Source organism: Manduca sexta, unplaced genomic scaffold (genome assembly GCF_014839805.1).
Source record: "Manduca sexta isolate Smith_Timp_Sample1 unplaced genomic scaffold, JHU_Msex_v1.0 HiC_scaffold_355, whole genome shotgun sequence".
Taxonomy (NCBI): domain Eukaryota; kingdom Metazoa; phylum Arthropoda; class Insecta; order Lepidoptera; family Sphingidae; genus Manduca; species Manduca sexta.
The window spans coordinates 1-15,170 of record NW_023594630.1 but is presented as its reverse complement, the minus strand read 5'-3'; the positions used below and the strand labels follow the sequence as shown (position 1 = coordinate 15,170).

The 15,170-nt window shown below is 35.7% G+C and overlaps 3 protein-coding genes across 3 annotated transcripts; 1 reads left to right on the top strand and 2 right to left on the bottom strand.

Moving 5' to 3' along the window:
• Window positions 1-2,035: 2,035 nt before the first annotated feature.
• Window positions 2,036-3,372, top strand: LOC119193041 (the record flags this gene model as incomplete). Its single annotated transcript, XM_037446739.1, has 2 exons — window positions 2,036-2,175; window positions 2,865-3,372. Coding segments are annotated over 2 exons (231 nt in total), but the record flags the coding sequence as incomplete, so codon positions are not given.
• A 3,910-nt stretch (window positions 3,373-7,282) lies between these two features.
• Window positions 7,283-11,587, bottom strand: LOC119193042 (lipase member I-like). The gene is made up of 5 exons (XM_037446741.1): window positions 11,440-11,587; window positions 10,127-10,313; window positions 8,449-8,846; window positions 7,616-7,949; window positions 7,283-7,390 (listed from the first exon to the last, which is right to left on the bottom strand). Exons 1-5 carry the CDS (start codon window positions 11,471-11,473, stop codon window positions 7,345-7,347), a joined length of 999 nt encoding a protein of 332 aa, XP_037302638.1. The 5' UTR covers window positions 11,474-11,587; the 3' UTR covers window positions 7,283-7,344.
• Window positions 11,588-12,249: 662 nt separating this feature from the next.
• On the bottom strand, window positions 12,250-15,164 carry LOC119193040 (N-alpha-acetyltransferase 35, NatC auxiliary subunit-like). Its single transcript, XM_037446738.1, has 4 exons — window positions 15,139-15,164; window positions 14,336-14,493; window positions 14,039-14,132; window positions 12,250-13,386 (listed from the first exon to the last, which is right to left on the bottom strand). Exons 1-4 carry the CDS (start codon window positions 15,157-15,159, stop codon window positions 13,291-13,293), a joined length of 369 nt encoding a protein of 122 aa, XP_037302635.1. The 5' UTR covers window positions 15,160-15,164; the 3' UTR covers window positions 12,250-13,290.
• Between the last annotated feature and the right edge of the window lie 6 nt (window positions 15,165-15,170).

The window sequence follows — 15,170 nt, the reverse complement described above, 5'->3', positions numbered from 1 at the left end:
AAAAAAACATATCTACCAATAACTTATACCGATAAACCATAGCTCTACCAATAATAATTATGTCCCGAAAAATCTGATAATCACACAAAATAAATATAGTACAACAAATGATTACGATGAAATCAATGTATTTATGGACGTGTGTCAATATTTTATGGACTCACGCGCAATGAAGGCAGCAAGCACCAATAGCTTCATTGATTAAGCTTAATGGACTGACGTCTTACACCTATTATTATATATTATATACTTACCTCCTGCAGGCATATCAATTATATCGACAGTGATAACATTAAGATTTGATAATAAACTATTTTTGGTTGCTATTTTTCCTTACAATACGATTGGAGGTCTATTTGACAACGGACAATGATTCTCAAGTCTCTTTACACTGTAACTATTAATGGATGTTTTTACAATATAAAGCATATTCTAATGAATTCAATGCACGAAAATGATAAAGGCGGGAAAAGCGAGAGAAGTATGCCAGAATCGTGAAAACTGGCAATCCATAGTCTGCCTATCCCTATGGGACAGAGGCGTGATACGTATGTATGTACGTAACCATATTTTCCGTGGTACTCTAAGGGTAATTTGCCTGCTGGACTGCCTCGGTGACGTAGTTGTACTGCATGCGCGGTACGACAGCGATCTTAAGGTTCGGAATCCCGGGTCGGGCAAAGTGATATTTGGGTTTTTCTACTCAGTATCAGCCCGGAGTCTAAAATTTGTGCCCGATATGACGATAGGCTCGCCTCCTATCACATCATGGGATGGAATACACTAGGCGAAAAGTGATGTGCCCTTGATTATGCTCTTCTGCATACTTTCTCGGGGATAAATGCATGATGTTGTCTATGTATGTGTGTGAGCGTGTGTGTATAAGGCGAATCAAATAACCGCAAACTTGTAGCCTATCATACTAGGTTCCTATTTGGAATAAAGTCTGGCTAGTCCTGCCACCCATACACCATATCTTGGTATTTAATAAAAATTGTTAACTAATTGACATTTCTATATTATTAATTATAGTATTTTGTTCTATTTGCTTTGAGATGAGTCACACTTCGCTGGTGGTACGACAGGCTTAAATTTGAGGTCGCCCAAAACAAATTTAAAGCATGTTTTTGATTTGTTTAAATTCGACCAGCTGAAATCTTCATGCAACAATAATATTTTCACAATTTTTATCACCATACAATTACGTAATAATTCCTTTTTTTTTGGCCTACGCCTAACAACAATCTAATAAGCAGGACCACTTGCGTATTTTATAATAATATGTAATTAATACAAAACAAGCTATAGTTGCATGACTCAACAAAAATAATATCAATGATAAAAATTCGCAAACTTACGTCTATTTACTTAAGTTGCCGTGATTCAAATTCTGAAGTTGCAAATTTTAATGCTTAAAAATAGATTATTTTTATTTTTATGCAGTTTATTAGTTTTTTTTCTTTTTCGGCGAGCGGGAGGAAGTAATTATATACGTGTGAAAAAATGAATAAGAAACAATAACTAACTATACTGTTTAATGTCTTTGAACCAAACCCCTTTTTCCACATTTTTCGACACCTTCCGGTTGAATATCTTTGCCAAAACTTCGGCTATTCGACCAAGAAGGCTGTATTATATTCAATATTTGGCGTATGAACGAATATACTATTCGTTGCAAGTGACTATTCTGGTCGTAATAAAACTTATCTGTGAAACAAATTTTCACAGCGTAGTTTTGACTTTTCCACACTCAAACAATCTTTGTCAGTCCGGTTTTAAACGGGCCGACATAATTGTATCGACTAGCGAGGGATAATGATTTTTTCGTTAGTCAACGCTTTCACTGGACTCCAATATGTTTACCGTCTGGTGCAATGAAATCAATTTCCCGTACCCGTATAATATCATCATCATCATCATTATCATCATCATCATCAGCCCTGTATTACATACTGTTCCATTGCTAGGCACGGGCCTCCTTTACTACTAAGAGAGATTAGGCCTTAATTAATATAACAATATATTATTTTGCTAGGTAGAGGAATGCGAAGAAGAAGAAATTATGATAGACAGTGAAGACGAAGAGCCTGGTGAAGATCTTGCTATGGGCAGAGAACGAGCTGTCACACCGACGCCGTTTCAAGATTTTGCTGCTAATGTTATACATACTGAAGGTACTACTATATTATATAGGTAGATAACAAAGTCAGTATCGTCACTTGCCCTAGATAAACCCGGCGTCGAAATTCGTCGTGAGATTCTTCAGAGGCACATAATCATTACAAGAAAATGTTTGATACATTTGGGGCATCGGTAGCTACGGCCTTATATAATGACTCATATTTCTCCAGGGGCCTTATTCTCTATCCCGCACGTTATTTTGACAGTGCGTAACAAGCACGTAACACAACGCATCATGTTTAGGACTATAGAAATTTGGCTTACAAAATACCATTCCACGCACATTTCTCGAAGATAACATGACACGGCCGCGTTACGCGTTTACACTATCATACAGAGTATGGAGCCCAGTACGGGTCTGACTATAATAATCTGCAATATATTACGTCAGCCCAGTGTAGGCCAAAAGATTGTCCTTAAAAATGATATGTTTTTGCCTACGCTCGAAAATTTCCAAAACCATACGTTTTAAAATAAAGTTTGTACATAGAGATAGGGACTCGACCCGGCTGTCGCCCAAAGGAGCCCATCAAATCCGGGCGGTTCTTCGCCAGGCCGTAAAGCAACATAACCGTTCAGTCGCCCCTATCAAGAAGGCTGGGTGGTTGAAGTAAGGGATTCCGCGACAAAAAAAGGTCGTTACCTGGACAAATTATTAACCATCGTTTTTTTCTTTTTTAGGACCCTCACCCACCGGACTTTTTAAGGGTGAAAACGCTTGAATCCGATTGCTACACCGATGTATCCGATGCCGACACCGACGAAGAAGAATAATGTTTTATAAGTTTATTTGAATAATAAAGGAAATTTATAGTATTTATATAACATGAATTAAATAATGTGTAATAAAACTATGTAAAATCCCCAGATGCAAGCATTCACAAATATTTTTTTCGGGGATCATTGATAATAAATGTTACTTTTGTGTTATAGTTAAGCGATTAAGACGATTTCGCAAAGGAAAATATTAATCTACATTATTTGAAATTGAAATAAGTAATTTTTTACTCTTGAACGTTTTGCAATTACTTAATCGGTGCACCTACTTTTTTCATTAGTATGGAAAAATAATGAGAAAGATATAGTTATCACTCAATGCATATCTTTGGTTTTAAGGTAGCAATATTATAAAACTAATGTGCTTATAAACTATTATGAAGCTAATGAACTATTAAAAAAATTAGTTTATAATATTGTTTGATTTACATTATTTACCGACACGTCTTCAAACAACTCTAAAACCATCACTCTATGTTAACAGAAAAATCAAATTTAAAAAATTATCTAGTCAACCCTTTTGTGACCAGCTGAAAATTTTGATATGAATTCTTTTTGGCCTTTTGGAAGATCTGATTACTGATACAAACATCACTACACCTATGTACCTTATTACGTACAGTTAGCCACAAGTGAATGTACGTGTTACTTATAAACCACAAACTATGGTACATCTAAAGTTTTTCAGTTTTACTGATAATATTGACCAGCCAAAATGGTAAAAATCCTAAATGTTTTGAGATCATCTTACATTAAGAACTAAATTAAACCAAAGGGTCGGTAAATGTTACCTGTATATTGTAATTTTAAAATGTATGGGTTGGTTAGGTTAGAATCGTGAACACTGATGAGCGATTGACAAGCGACAGAAATATATTAATATTATATTAAACCATAAAACTCCTTCACATACATTTTGAGGTTACAATTATAAATTTTAGTTTAGTCGAAACAAGTTCTTCTGAGTACCGACAGAGATTTATTGAAATTTAAAATAAATGGTTATGAAATAAATAAAATGTTTCACTCCTAAAACCTTTATTAGTGAAACCTTCCAACAAATAAATCTTTTATGGATTAAGTAAAAAGAAAAATTGATTATTAAATCCTTACATTTACCAGCTGACGGTGGTAAATCATAATTTCTGATATTTACTAATTAGTAAAACTTAAAAACCAAATGAAGTGAAGCGTTATTTTAGTGAATTGTGGAAGGAGTTTTTTAATAAACGTTCCCACGAAAAGGGTATTTGACCTGAACCATTACAATCTCAAACGATTATCAATTATGTTTTAAACAGACAAGATAGTAATTAGTAGCAGTTATAAGATTCCGCTCCGCACATTTCGACAAATATGTTTTAATATCTTGTGCAAACGTCAGAATCACTAAACTGCTCTGACTGTGGAGTTAGTGAAGATGTACACCATATGTTGTGGAAATGGTATTTTGCGGAGTGAACATCATGCCTAAGTAATGGATGTGTGGATGTATGACGTCAGAGTAGATGAAAAAAAATTGGAAATGAGTAGCCACGCGATTGATGCGGACATATGGAGCAACATAGACGTACGATACGACAAAGCTACGTAAATAAGGATAATAAGTATAACAGTGGTATGGAACATATTTTTGTCAATGTGTACATTTGGTGCCGACCGTACATATATGTAACGTTAGAAAATTACGGAATTAATGGCACGGATTAAATGATAAGTATGATATGATGCGATAAAAAATTCTACAACATTCTTCATGCATTCGCATAGGATTCTCAGTACCGATTTCAAGATACTGATCTTATCTCGCATAATCGACCAACTAACGTATATGTTTTCGAGTATAATGGTCTCATTAATCTCATTTTTTTATCGTAATGATCCGTCAATCATTGTCTTAAGATACACACATATAAACATGTAAAGTTTTTTGTATATTTGGTTGAAGCAAACGGAATATCAGACCCTATTCAGATATAAGCTGCTATTTAAATCTGTACATAAATATAAATAAAGTCGTTAATATGCAGACGAAGCCACAAACCAAAGCTAGTTCACGGTAAGACTCACTTGCAGATTATTATCATCGTGGTGGATCGTCAGGTAGGTGTCCGTTATCCGAACTATAAATTAGAATAGATAATTTTAAATCAATTTCAGAATCTGTCGATCTGTTGATAAATTAAGGCCACAACAGTGGAACATTTTTATTTTGTTGGATTTTCTATTAATTATTTAATCCTTTCTAACGTCACCAATATAGTCCCGCGTAAACCGTGTACGAAAACCCACACACAGTTTTGTCCAAGCTGAGAATGTATTCGCAGTATGGAACATTTTCTGACAATGACACCTCTTAACAATAAAAAAAAAGATTATAAATTCAATTTAGCCAACTTTATCCAAGTCTTTATGGAAACTGTGGGTAATTTGATTCGAGCATGAGATCTCCTTGGGGGAACTGTACAATAAAATGTATTTTTAATCAATTAATGAATTTATATTAACATTGCAGTATGAGACAGTTTACAATGTTATGAGTGATCACTGTTCCAGTGTTCAACCTATTGTACTTTTTATGCTTAACCTATCTATAGATGTATAATGTTCTATTGAATATACTTGTAGTAGTAATTTAAATTTTGATTGCCTCGGTAGCATAGTTTTATTTTGTACACTGTACGAGTGCGACTACCGCACTGAGGTCCTGAGTTCGAATCCCGAGTCGGCCCAATATAATTGTGAATAGGTTTTTCCATCTTAAACATTACTCAGTCACGGCTCGGAGTCATGGAGTGGGCGGTGTTTTACCCCCGTACCTCAGAAACCACGTAAAGCCGTTGGTCCTGCGCCTGATCTCTCCGGTCATAACGGATTGCCGTCTCACTGGACTATGTGAGTGAAGGAACAGAGAATGCATCTGTATATTGCTCATACAATCGTGCACTATAATTTATTTCCTATGAACCTGGCTGATTTCCGTTAAAATTGGCCGCCGTGGCCGGAATTCGGTTCGGAAGCAATCAGCAGTAGTCATATTGACACAAAAATTTTTATACTTAAGTATCTAAATAATGATCTAGATGTATAAGAACCGGAATAGAGGAAAAGTACGGGGGGCGAATGTGACATTATTAATTATCTTATATACCTACTTATATATTATCTTTACGTATTAGTTGTCATGCAACATTATCAACAAACATGATAATTACTTACATATTGGAAATGTCAAACTAAATGTTATAGTATCTAATCGTATATCCGTAAATGGTATATTATCGTCTTAAACCGACAGCTAATTTATACAATCACTGTTTTGTTTTTAATTAATATGTTAAGAATTTAATCTATGATTTGTTTTTTAAGCACGATGTATTTTCATAATTATTATATCATGTTTGTACCACGTAATAAGATAATATACTACATACTTTTTATATTCTGCAAATGCAGTTGTATAATGCTTATTAAATTGAAGGATACTATAATGCCTATTATGTAACCAGTGATTTTACTGGGCAGAATATCCAGTATGACACAGCACCTAATATTTCGGGATGACCAGCATTATATAGGTAAAAAGACCTTTATTATTGGCACAAAATGCAGTTATAAAAAATAAAGTATTTTTTACATTTAACATAAGTGTGCCAACAATGGGCCAATCATTCAGCGTAATGATGCTGCAATACAGCTGCAGCGCTGGTTTTCAATGAGAAGCCCAAGTGTCGCACGGATGTCCATTCAATATACAAACTGGAAATAGTATAAATATATATAATAATATAAATATAAAATGTTACAGTGTTCATCATTTAGCGGTCCATATAATCCGATTCCTGCTGGCTTCCCTTTATGTGGAATCAAATTAATATCATAACGATTTGGAGACCGCATTTATGCATCTACGTACCTACTTGTGTCGAGTTCTCTTTCGGAAATTTTCACCTTTCGCCACTGCTACGCTTTCTGTACCAAACAGGGTCTGGACGCTTGTTCTGTGGTTAATCGTATTATTGACACTCAGATGAACTGTCTATGCTTGCTATACGACGTAGGTGCTCGCGAATAAATCCCTGGTATATAAGCATCTTTGTTAGCTAAGTCGTCACCGCGGCGGCCAGACCCGCTGATGAGCTCTTCAGCCTTATACGCCATTTCTCCACAGTGGCTCTGTGTTTAACTTGTGTGTACTTCTGCACACCACGCATCATCAGTGACGACGTCAAAAGACCGAGGTGCCGAGTTAATGAGAGACCGGTGTCTCCTAATGCATATATGGTATTGTATATAGTTGTGGAAGGTAATAAAACTTAGAAAATAATTTTATGTAAAAATCTTTTATTTTTAATAATCATACGTTCTGGTTGTTCATAGATCCGATTAGAAAGGAAAACTACGGCCTGTCAACAATCCATAAAGTCCGCTCCTGCAAAGTAAAATAAATACCTATAAGACAAGCCTCTTTAGACGCCAAATGTCTATCCCTTTCTTTGCGGTAATAGAGGACACTTACAGAGAAATGTAGTTTATCATAACAAAGTGGCCTGCATAAATAAACAAAGGTCCCTCTAAATATTCCACTTGTTTAATAGAAATAGCGTTAAAGGTCCATTTTAAATACCGATTATATTAAAATAATCTTGATACGCACCCTCGTTTGCCAATAATGCCATTGCCCATGTGGAGGTTAGCGCCGGTGCAACGGGTCAACTCAGCTTCCCAGATATTGTTGCAACGTCTTCCCACGAGATGATTGCGCTGAACAGTGGCAGCGAAGAGCTCAGTTGCGCGGCCGTGAGAGCATGTGCTTACTGCGCATCCAGGCTGAGGGTTCATGCCACCGTTGGGATAGAAGTCAGCGTCGCCTACCGGGTTCATGATACCGGCGATACGACCGTCGGTATGTATGGCCTCAACGTGATTTCCAGCGTTGTTGCTAAGTCGATTATTATTATTACCCCATCCAGGGCCAGCAGGATCCAAACCTATGAGTTTAATAATGAAAACAATTACTGACAATTCGAATTGATACCTTTAAATAATCGAATCATTCAATCGTTGAGGCTTAGTGTTGGAGACACTATACAGTTTTATTCGTCCAGCAATAATCCGTTCATATCGCTGTGTGGCAATTGATTATTTGGTAATTAATTAACTCCTATATAAAATTTCTCGTGCAGGTGTTGCGTAAATAAATATTACCTACCTATTAAAACTTTATATAAGTAAGTAAATAATTTATGCAGTAAAATATTTGCTCAAAAAAATTAAGCACATTAGAAGTTTTTTAGGATAGAAAGACTATAAAGCTAGAGTGAAATTGAATGGAGACCCGAAAACAGTATAGCCCGAAGATGGAGTATTATAATGATGTTACGTGACATTTAAAAGTTATTTAAAATAAAATATAAACGGAGTGGCTTAATATTACGATGTTTAAGTAAGAGAAGTTAGTGCACGCGAGACAATCTTTTACTTGCTTACCTGTAACTCGCCCTGGTCTGCGACCGGCAGTGCGACCAGCAACGCCAACGATGTGGGCGCCCAAACTGAACCCGACTAAGTGCAGTTGATTCCAGTTACCGCCCATATTGTTGAAGACCCAGACCAAGAAGTTGCCAAGGTGCTGTCCGACTGATGGAACGCCAGCCGCAGCGGTGTTGTAATTAACATTGCCGGCAAGGCGACTCCAGTCAACCACGATGACGTTGCAGTCCTGAATGTTGAGGAAGGCTTCCGTAATCTGCGGATTCATTGGAGAAGTTCCACTGTTCCTCCATCCATGCACGATCACTTTTGTGGGACGGCTTGCGCGGAAGTTCGAGTTACGAAGAGTGTTGATTTGGCCATTAACAATGACTTGACGGTTGTTACGATTTTGCCTAAAACAAGAAAATGACAGTTAAGTCGTGTAAATTCTCTTAGAAATCTCAATATGTTACCCTGATACAATTACTTACATTACAACTAAATACATAATATCAAAAATCTGTTAATCTATTGATGAATGTTCAAACTATTTTTATAACTGTATCTCTACGTACTGGTTTCAAAAGGTAAATAGCATCAGAGTTGTGTGTAGTAACTCGTATTTATTTAAAAATAACTAATAAATGTCAAACATTTTTAGTATCCATTATTTCCAAAAGAAACATAAAAACAAATTATTATATAAATAGTCGCACAAAAAGGTTACACAATATCTTGCTACAGGTTCCCTACGTTACTTCACAAATATTCATTTATTTATTTTATTATATATGTTAGATGTTCTTAGAACACGTTTACAATATATAATATTATCATTAATATCCGCACTGCGTTGATAAGCCGAATGGCAATCTGGAAAATTTCCAACCAATTTAGCCACTTCCAGCACACGTGTACAAAAATATGTGAAAAGGACATTTTATTGTATTCTGCGGCATCACGCTGGCAGTTTCAGATCTAGCCAGAATCACTCAGACCTTCTCACATATGTGTTAAAAGTTGGTAATTCATCGTTAATTATACAGAATAATACACGCTCGTTAACATTACTTAATAGAACCATATACTTAACTTCTTGAAAACTATTAGTAAATTTAATCATATATTGACTTCTTGGAAATAACACTTTAAATTACAAAAAGTGACTATAACCATAATAGTAAAATAAAAAAATGTAAGATTCTAAAAAAACAAATATCAATAAAAAGAAATCCTTTTTATGTTTACGCGTATGTTAGACATTGAAATAAAACTATTTACAAATTTTATCGCGATTATTTATATTATTATTTTACCGACATTTCGAAGACTGCAGCCTTCATTATCATGGCGGAATTCCCCTGTATAAAAATAAATTTAATTTTACACGCACTAAGGCTACTGCTACTAAATACCAGAATTCATCGCAGCGGCACCGTTACATTTTCAGTCAGAAATACACTCACTACAGGATAGAAAAACAGAAAAGTAAAACTGCGATATTTGTTCAAAATATTGGTTATTCATAAATTATTTTGTCACAATGTTAGCAGATGTAAAGACGAGTGTGTGGCTTAATTAATTTACACAATTTCACAATGGCCCTATATATTTTTTTCTATCTCCTATATTATGTATAATAATTTGTATTGATTTTAAAATTATTGTACAAATAGAAATTCATGGAAGTTACCTGGTGAAAAGCCAGTAAGCGTTATCGGCGCCATTCCTGGAAGACAGCACCGATTCATCAACAGGCTCGTGCAAGTCTACCAGCAAAGGCTTACCCTGGTCATCAGGCAGCCAGATGTATCGGCTCTCGCCTTCAACATAGTGGCTGTTATCCCCTGGGATAGTGGGGAGTACGTGGCCCGAGCACACTATAAAAAAAATATAACACTGTTAGCGTAGAAAGGGGTTTAATTGAGTTTTTTTGAGTATCAACTACTGGTGGTAGATCTCTTATATGTGAGAGTCTGCCTGAGTAGGTACCACTGCAATGACTACATCTACCGCCATGCAGCACTCTGTAGTCTGTGTTGTGTTCCGGTTAGAAGAACATTGTAGCCAGTGTAACTACTGGAAATAATGAGACTTAACATGTCATGTCGCAGGACGGCGAGCGCAGTGGAATACCAAACAATATTTTGTAATTCAGGGTCTTGGATGGTGTTTCATCTGTTTATGGCGGTCGTATCGCTATCAGACGAACGGTAAGCTCGTCTCGTTATTCAAAGCAATAAAATATAAATCCTAGGCCTTTAATTAATTAGAAGTAAAAAGTCCTATTATAGGTATAAGTCCTACTATAGGATGCTTTGCTGATTTGGACTCGTTGGTCCTTGGGATAATATTTTTACAGAATAGCTTGCAATACTAGGAAATGCGCTAAGTTGATGTTATCTTAGTTCCACCGCTCATGAACGTCTTCAATGCCAAAATAATCATGGATGCGAAAAAAAAAATTATGGGAAGATGTGTTTAGGTCCTCAAATCTTACTCATCACACGTAACGTTATAATAAACTGTCAGATAACGTTAGTTTTCCGTTAAACTAATACAACTCTGATCTTGCTCTGATCAATGTGTCTACTGCTAACGAGTCTACCACGTTGGCATTCACAATATTTTTTTATACAGAAACAGCAGAGACTCTACTGCGCCTGATGATAAGAGAAATGGGGTCCAGTAGAATGTCGACTGACGAGACATAATTACCCCACGACAGTCGTCACGATTATGCTGGCTTGTTGGAACCGGACATACACAGGCTGATCTCAGAACACGACACACTTACGTGAGCCATTATGGCGGGTAGTAACACATTGTGTACGGTTGCTATCCGGGCGGATATAAAATATATCCGACCACCAGCAAAATATAAAATCTCAATAAGCACAATTGTGTAATAACTGTCAATACATATTTTGTAACTAACAAATTAATTATTATTGATTCACTGATTAAAGAATGACTTAAAATAACCGTGAATTAATCAATACTAACACGTAACGAAGGCAGCAAACACGAGAATCTTCATAGCTTAAGCTTTTCCGATTGCGATTAACGTTCCATTAATTCTTCTTATATACTTTCCTGTTTCATTCTTATCTACCTAATTATTAACTACGTTATCAGCGTTCGTGAAAAGGCGAAGATGAGAACTATAAATATAATGTGACTGCTTAGGTGACACTTTCTTTAATTGTATTCATTAAATATAATGTTAGTATCCAGTGCAAAAGCCATGAGAGATAACCGGTATATTTTGTTAATTTAAAATAAATTAAAAACAAACTTAGAAGCGGCTTGCATCCACTGAGTTCTGCGAACTTTATCAGCTTGTGCGTCCAACCTAGAAATTGTCGTTCAACCAGCTGGTAAATGTCCATCACTGCTACTATTCCTACTTTATTAATTTACTTATCTATGTATATACAAAGCTCAAGATTTCGTTTGTTTGAACGCACTAATCTTAGGCACTGCTGGTTCGAATTTGTGTTGGATAGCCCATTTATCGAGGTTCAGTATCGCGAATGTGAAATTATTTTGTACCAGAGCAAATTATCGGAAATATGGTTCATGATCACCCAGGACATGGTCAATCCGAGTGCCATAGTATCAAAATCCATGGCTATTTCTGCGTATACTTCTAACAATTATCGAAAACAGGTTTACAAACTTTCCTATATAAATAAACTGGAAAAAAAAATATTAACTATTCCTCACGTCTTCCATAATTTTTCCAAAAATACTTATTGTAAAGACATGGAAATTCTACGATTTCTTTATAATATAGGTAATTAAAACCACATAATATTTCAATACATTTATTGCACAATTCGATGCTACACTGAAACTACATACAAAACTTCTCAATACTTTTGTATTTAAATTCATAGAGAAAATCTATACATACGTCAGAATCTAGTTATCGGTTACCTCAATATTATACTAAAATAAGTATATTTATCATTTAATATTTTACAAAAAGATACATCCACTCATAACACACTAGTTTTGCCTTATTAGGCAATACTAAAATATACATTACTATGTGCATAAATTCCATTTAATTATATGTTCAAACGCAAAAATATGGTAGCCAAGCTATAAAACAGCACACAATTTTTAAAAATCTTTTATTAATATTCGATTATTACATCATAATACTAACGGCCGTTTTCAATAAACTATCCCAATCTCAATCTTTAATCCGGTTCCAAGAATGCACCAATCAAAATAAGTCACTTGTAAACATGTCAAAATAACTTTGTTCTGATTGGTCCATTTTCGCGACAGAGAGAGACACGTGTTAGGGTTACGCTACTAACTTCATTCCTCAAATTTTATAACCATTATTTTTTCTATTTATTTGTTTAGAGGCTTTGATAACCGTTATTAAGGGGAGGTTTGAGGAGTTTAACAAAATGAAAGTCGATACATTAACCTCAATCAGAAATAGGACTGTCGAGTCGGATCTGCAGAAAAATACCGCAGAGCAACCTAAAATAAGACTATAAATTTCCGTCATTGTGAGCAAATAATCTTAACACCATCAGATGTCCCTGAGTAGAGACGGACCATACGTGTTATTTCTGATTTCAATTATGACAACGTCAAATTTTTATGCTGTAACCGCCTTGAATATCTCTCTGTTTACCCACTATATTCGTCGCTGTGGTGGCAAGCTGATAGATGGCACTATACCTTGATATTTTGAAATATATTTGAAATTCATTGAAAAATCTATAACACCTTACAACATAATATTTTATTGTACAAAATGGAAGATCTTTTAATCTTAATTACAATTACACCAATTTGATTATAGGAAAATGTCTGTGAACTGAAAAATCAAATTCTGGCGGAGTGGTCGACCTTTTTATGACCACCGGCTAACAATTTTAATACGACGAAATTCGTTTTGGCCACTTTCAGAAGATCTGTTATCTGCAACAAAACGTGTCCATGTTACTGTATTATCGAAAAAACTAATTAATTAATATTGCAAAGAAATTTCGAAATGGTCTAAACAATAGTATGAGGTATTTCATAATATAGAATGGAGCGTTGTGATTGGTTAACGTTGTGATGCAACTTCACACAGTTGGCTGTCAAAGAATTTGCCGATCCTATAGTTAGATCTTACTGAGTCTGATAGTATTGTTTGTGAATAATATATTAAAAAAAGATACGGGCCGATAAAAGATAATAAAATATTGGCTTTGGGTCCTTTAAGCGCAATTTAAATTAGAAATTAGGCACCACGATAAAACTGTGCCGATCTTATAGGGTCACACCTCTTTCTTGGCGATGTTTTCCTTGGTCCTGACATTTGTTCTGCTTTATTGAAGGAGCTTCGTCGTATTATTACAATGTCGCTCTATGCGTCCGCTTTCATTGATGTTTACTCATGTCTCATGCTTTCAAAATGATTTTTTAAAAACACCCTAGTATCTCACGCATGACCCTACAAAAACTAAATATCCAGATTGCCTAAAATGACATCTAAAGTTTGCACTCCTCGGACCTCATTTGATACCAGTCGCATTGAAGTCAATTTTCCGAGCAATAAAAGAGATACACATAATTAGGTACTTACTTCCTGATCAGGCGTCGTTATGGTTTCCAACAAGGTTCTCGCTTGTTGAAAATGTTTACAGCCACCGAGATACAGTATCGCTGGATTCTCATACCTGTAACAAAATAAAGTACATCATTCGAGATAATAAACTTACGTGAAAACCGTACAGCCAAACATATTTTATGATGGATTACCAGCAGGTGGAATTGATTTAATAATAAAAGATAACATTATATCAATTAAAGAATATATTTTGCTTCCAATGAGTATGAAAAATACAGTTTAAGAATCCACAAACACTAATTGTCTACTCACTGTAACGGCTGTGTCATTTCACAAAACTCGTGGTAGTGGACTAGCGGCGGAGCGAATACGGACAGAGGGGCGAAACGGTGTTTGTACCGAACCGCTTCATTATCGAACTCCGACTGCGGCATGCGGATCTTGCCTTGCAACTTAAACGCTACCAGGGCCTGTAAATAAGTCACTGCTATTATTCCTACTTTCACTGAGACTTATTTTTTAGTTCATAAAATGGTAAAGTGAACAAGTTGATAGATTTTGTTGGTGAGACTGGGAAAAAGTATACTCGATTAAAAAAATATAGATTTCCATTCGTCACCGATGATATGGGGGATTGTCATTTCATCATTACTATTATTAGCAATTTCAATTCACGTTACGTATGTTGGTAGCATTGCTTGGATGTGGTGTGATCACCATCATGGCTCATTTACACTCTCGCGCAAGTGACGAAACGTGGCGCGACTCACCACGCGCCTCGCTTCGCCGTTTTGAGCACGAATAAAAGGAACACGCTAATGAGTCTAGTGTATTCCTAGGTGCTAGTTTAAGAACAGCAAAAAAGCTTAACAGAAACTAATATACCGCAAGATGCAAGATGACCTATGAGTCGAGAGTTTAAGTAAGCCATCAGGGTATTGATTCCCCTGCCAATCCAGTAATGGTACCTTGTAGAAGCCGCCGCATATGTTCTGCATGACCTGTTGTAAAGCGCAGCAGAAACTAATATCGCGCAAAATGTGAGACGATTTACGAGTCGACAGTGTAAATGAGCAGTCAGGGTATTAATTCCTCTCCCAGTCCAGTAACGGTACCTTGTAGAAGCCGCCGCACATGTTCTGCAGGA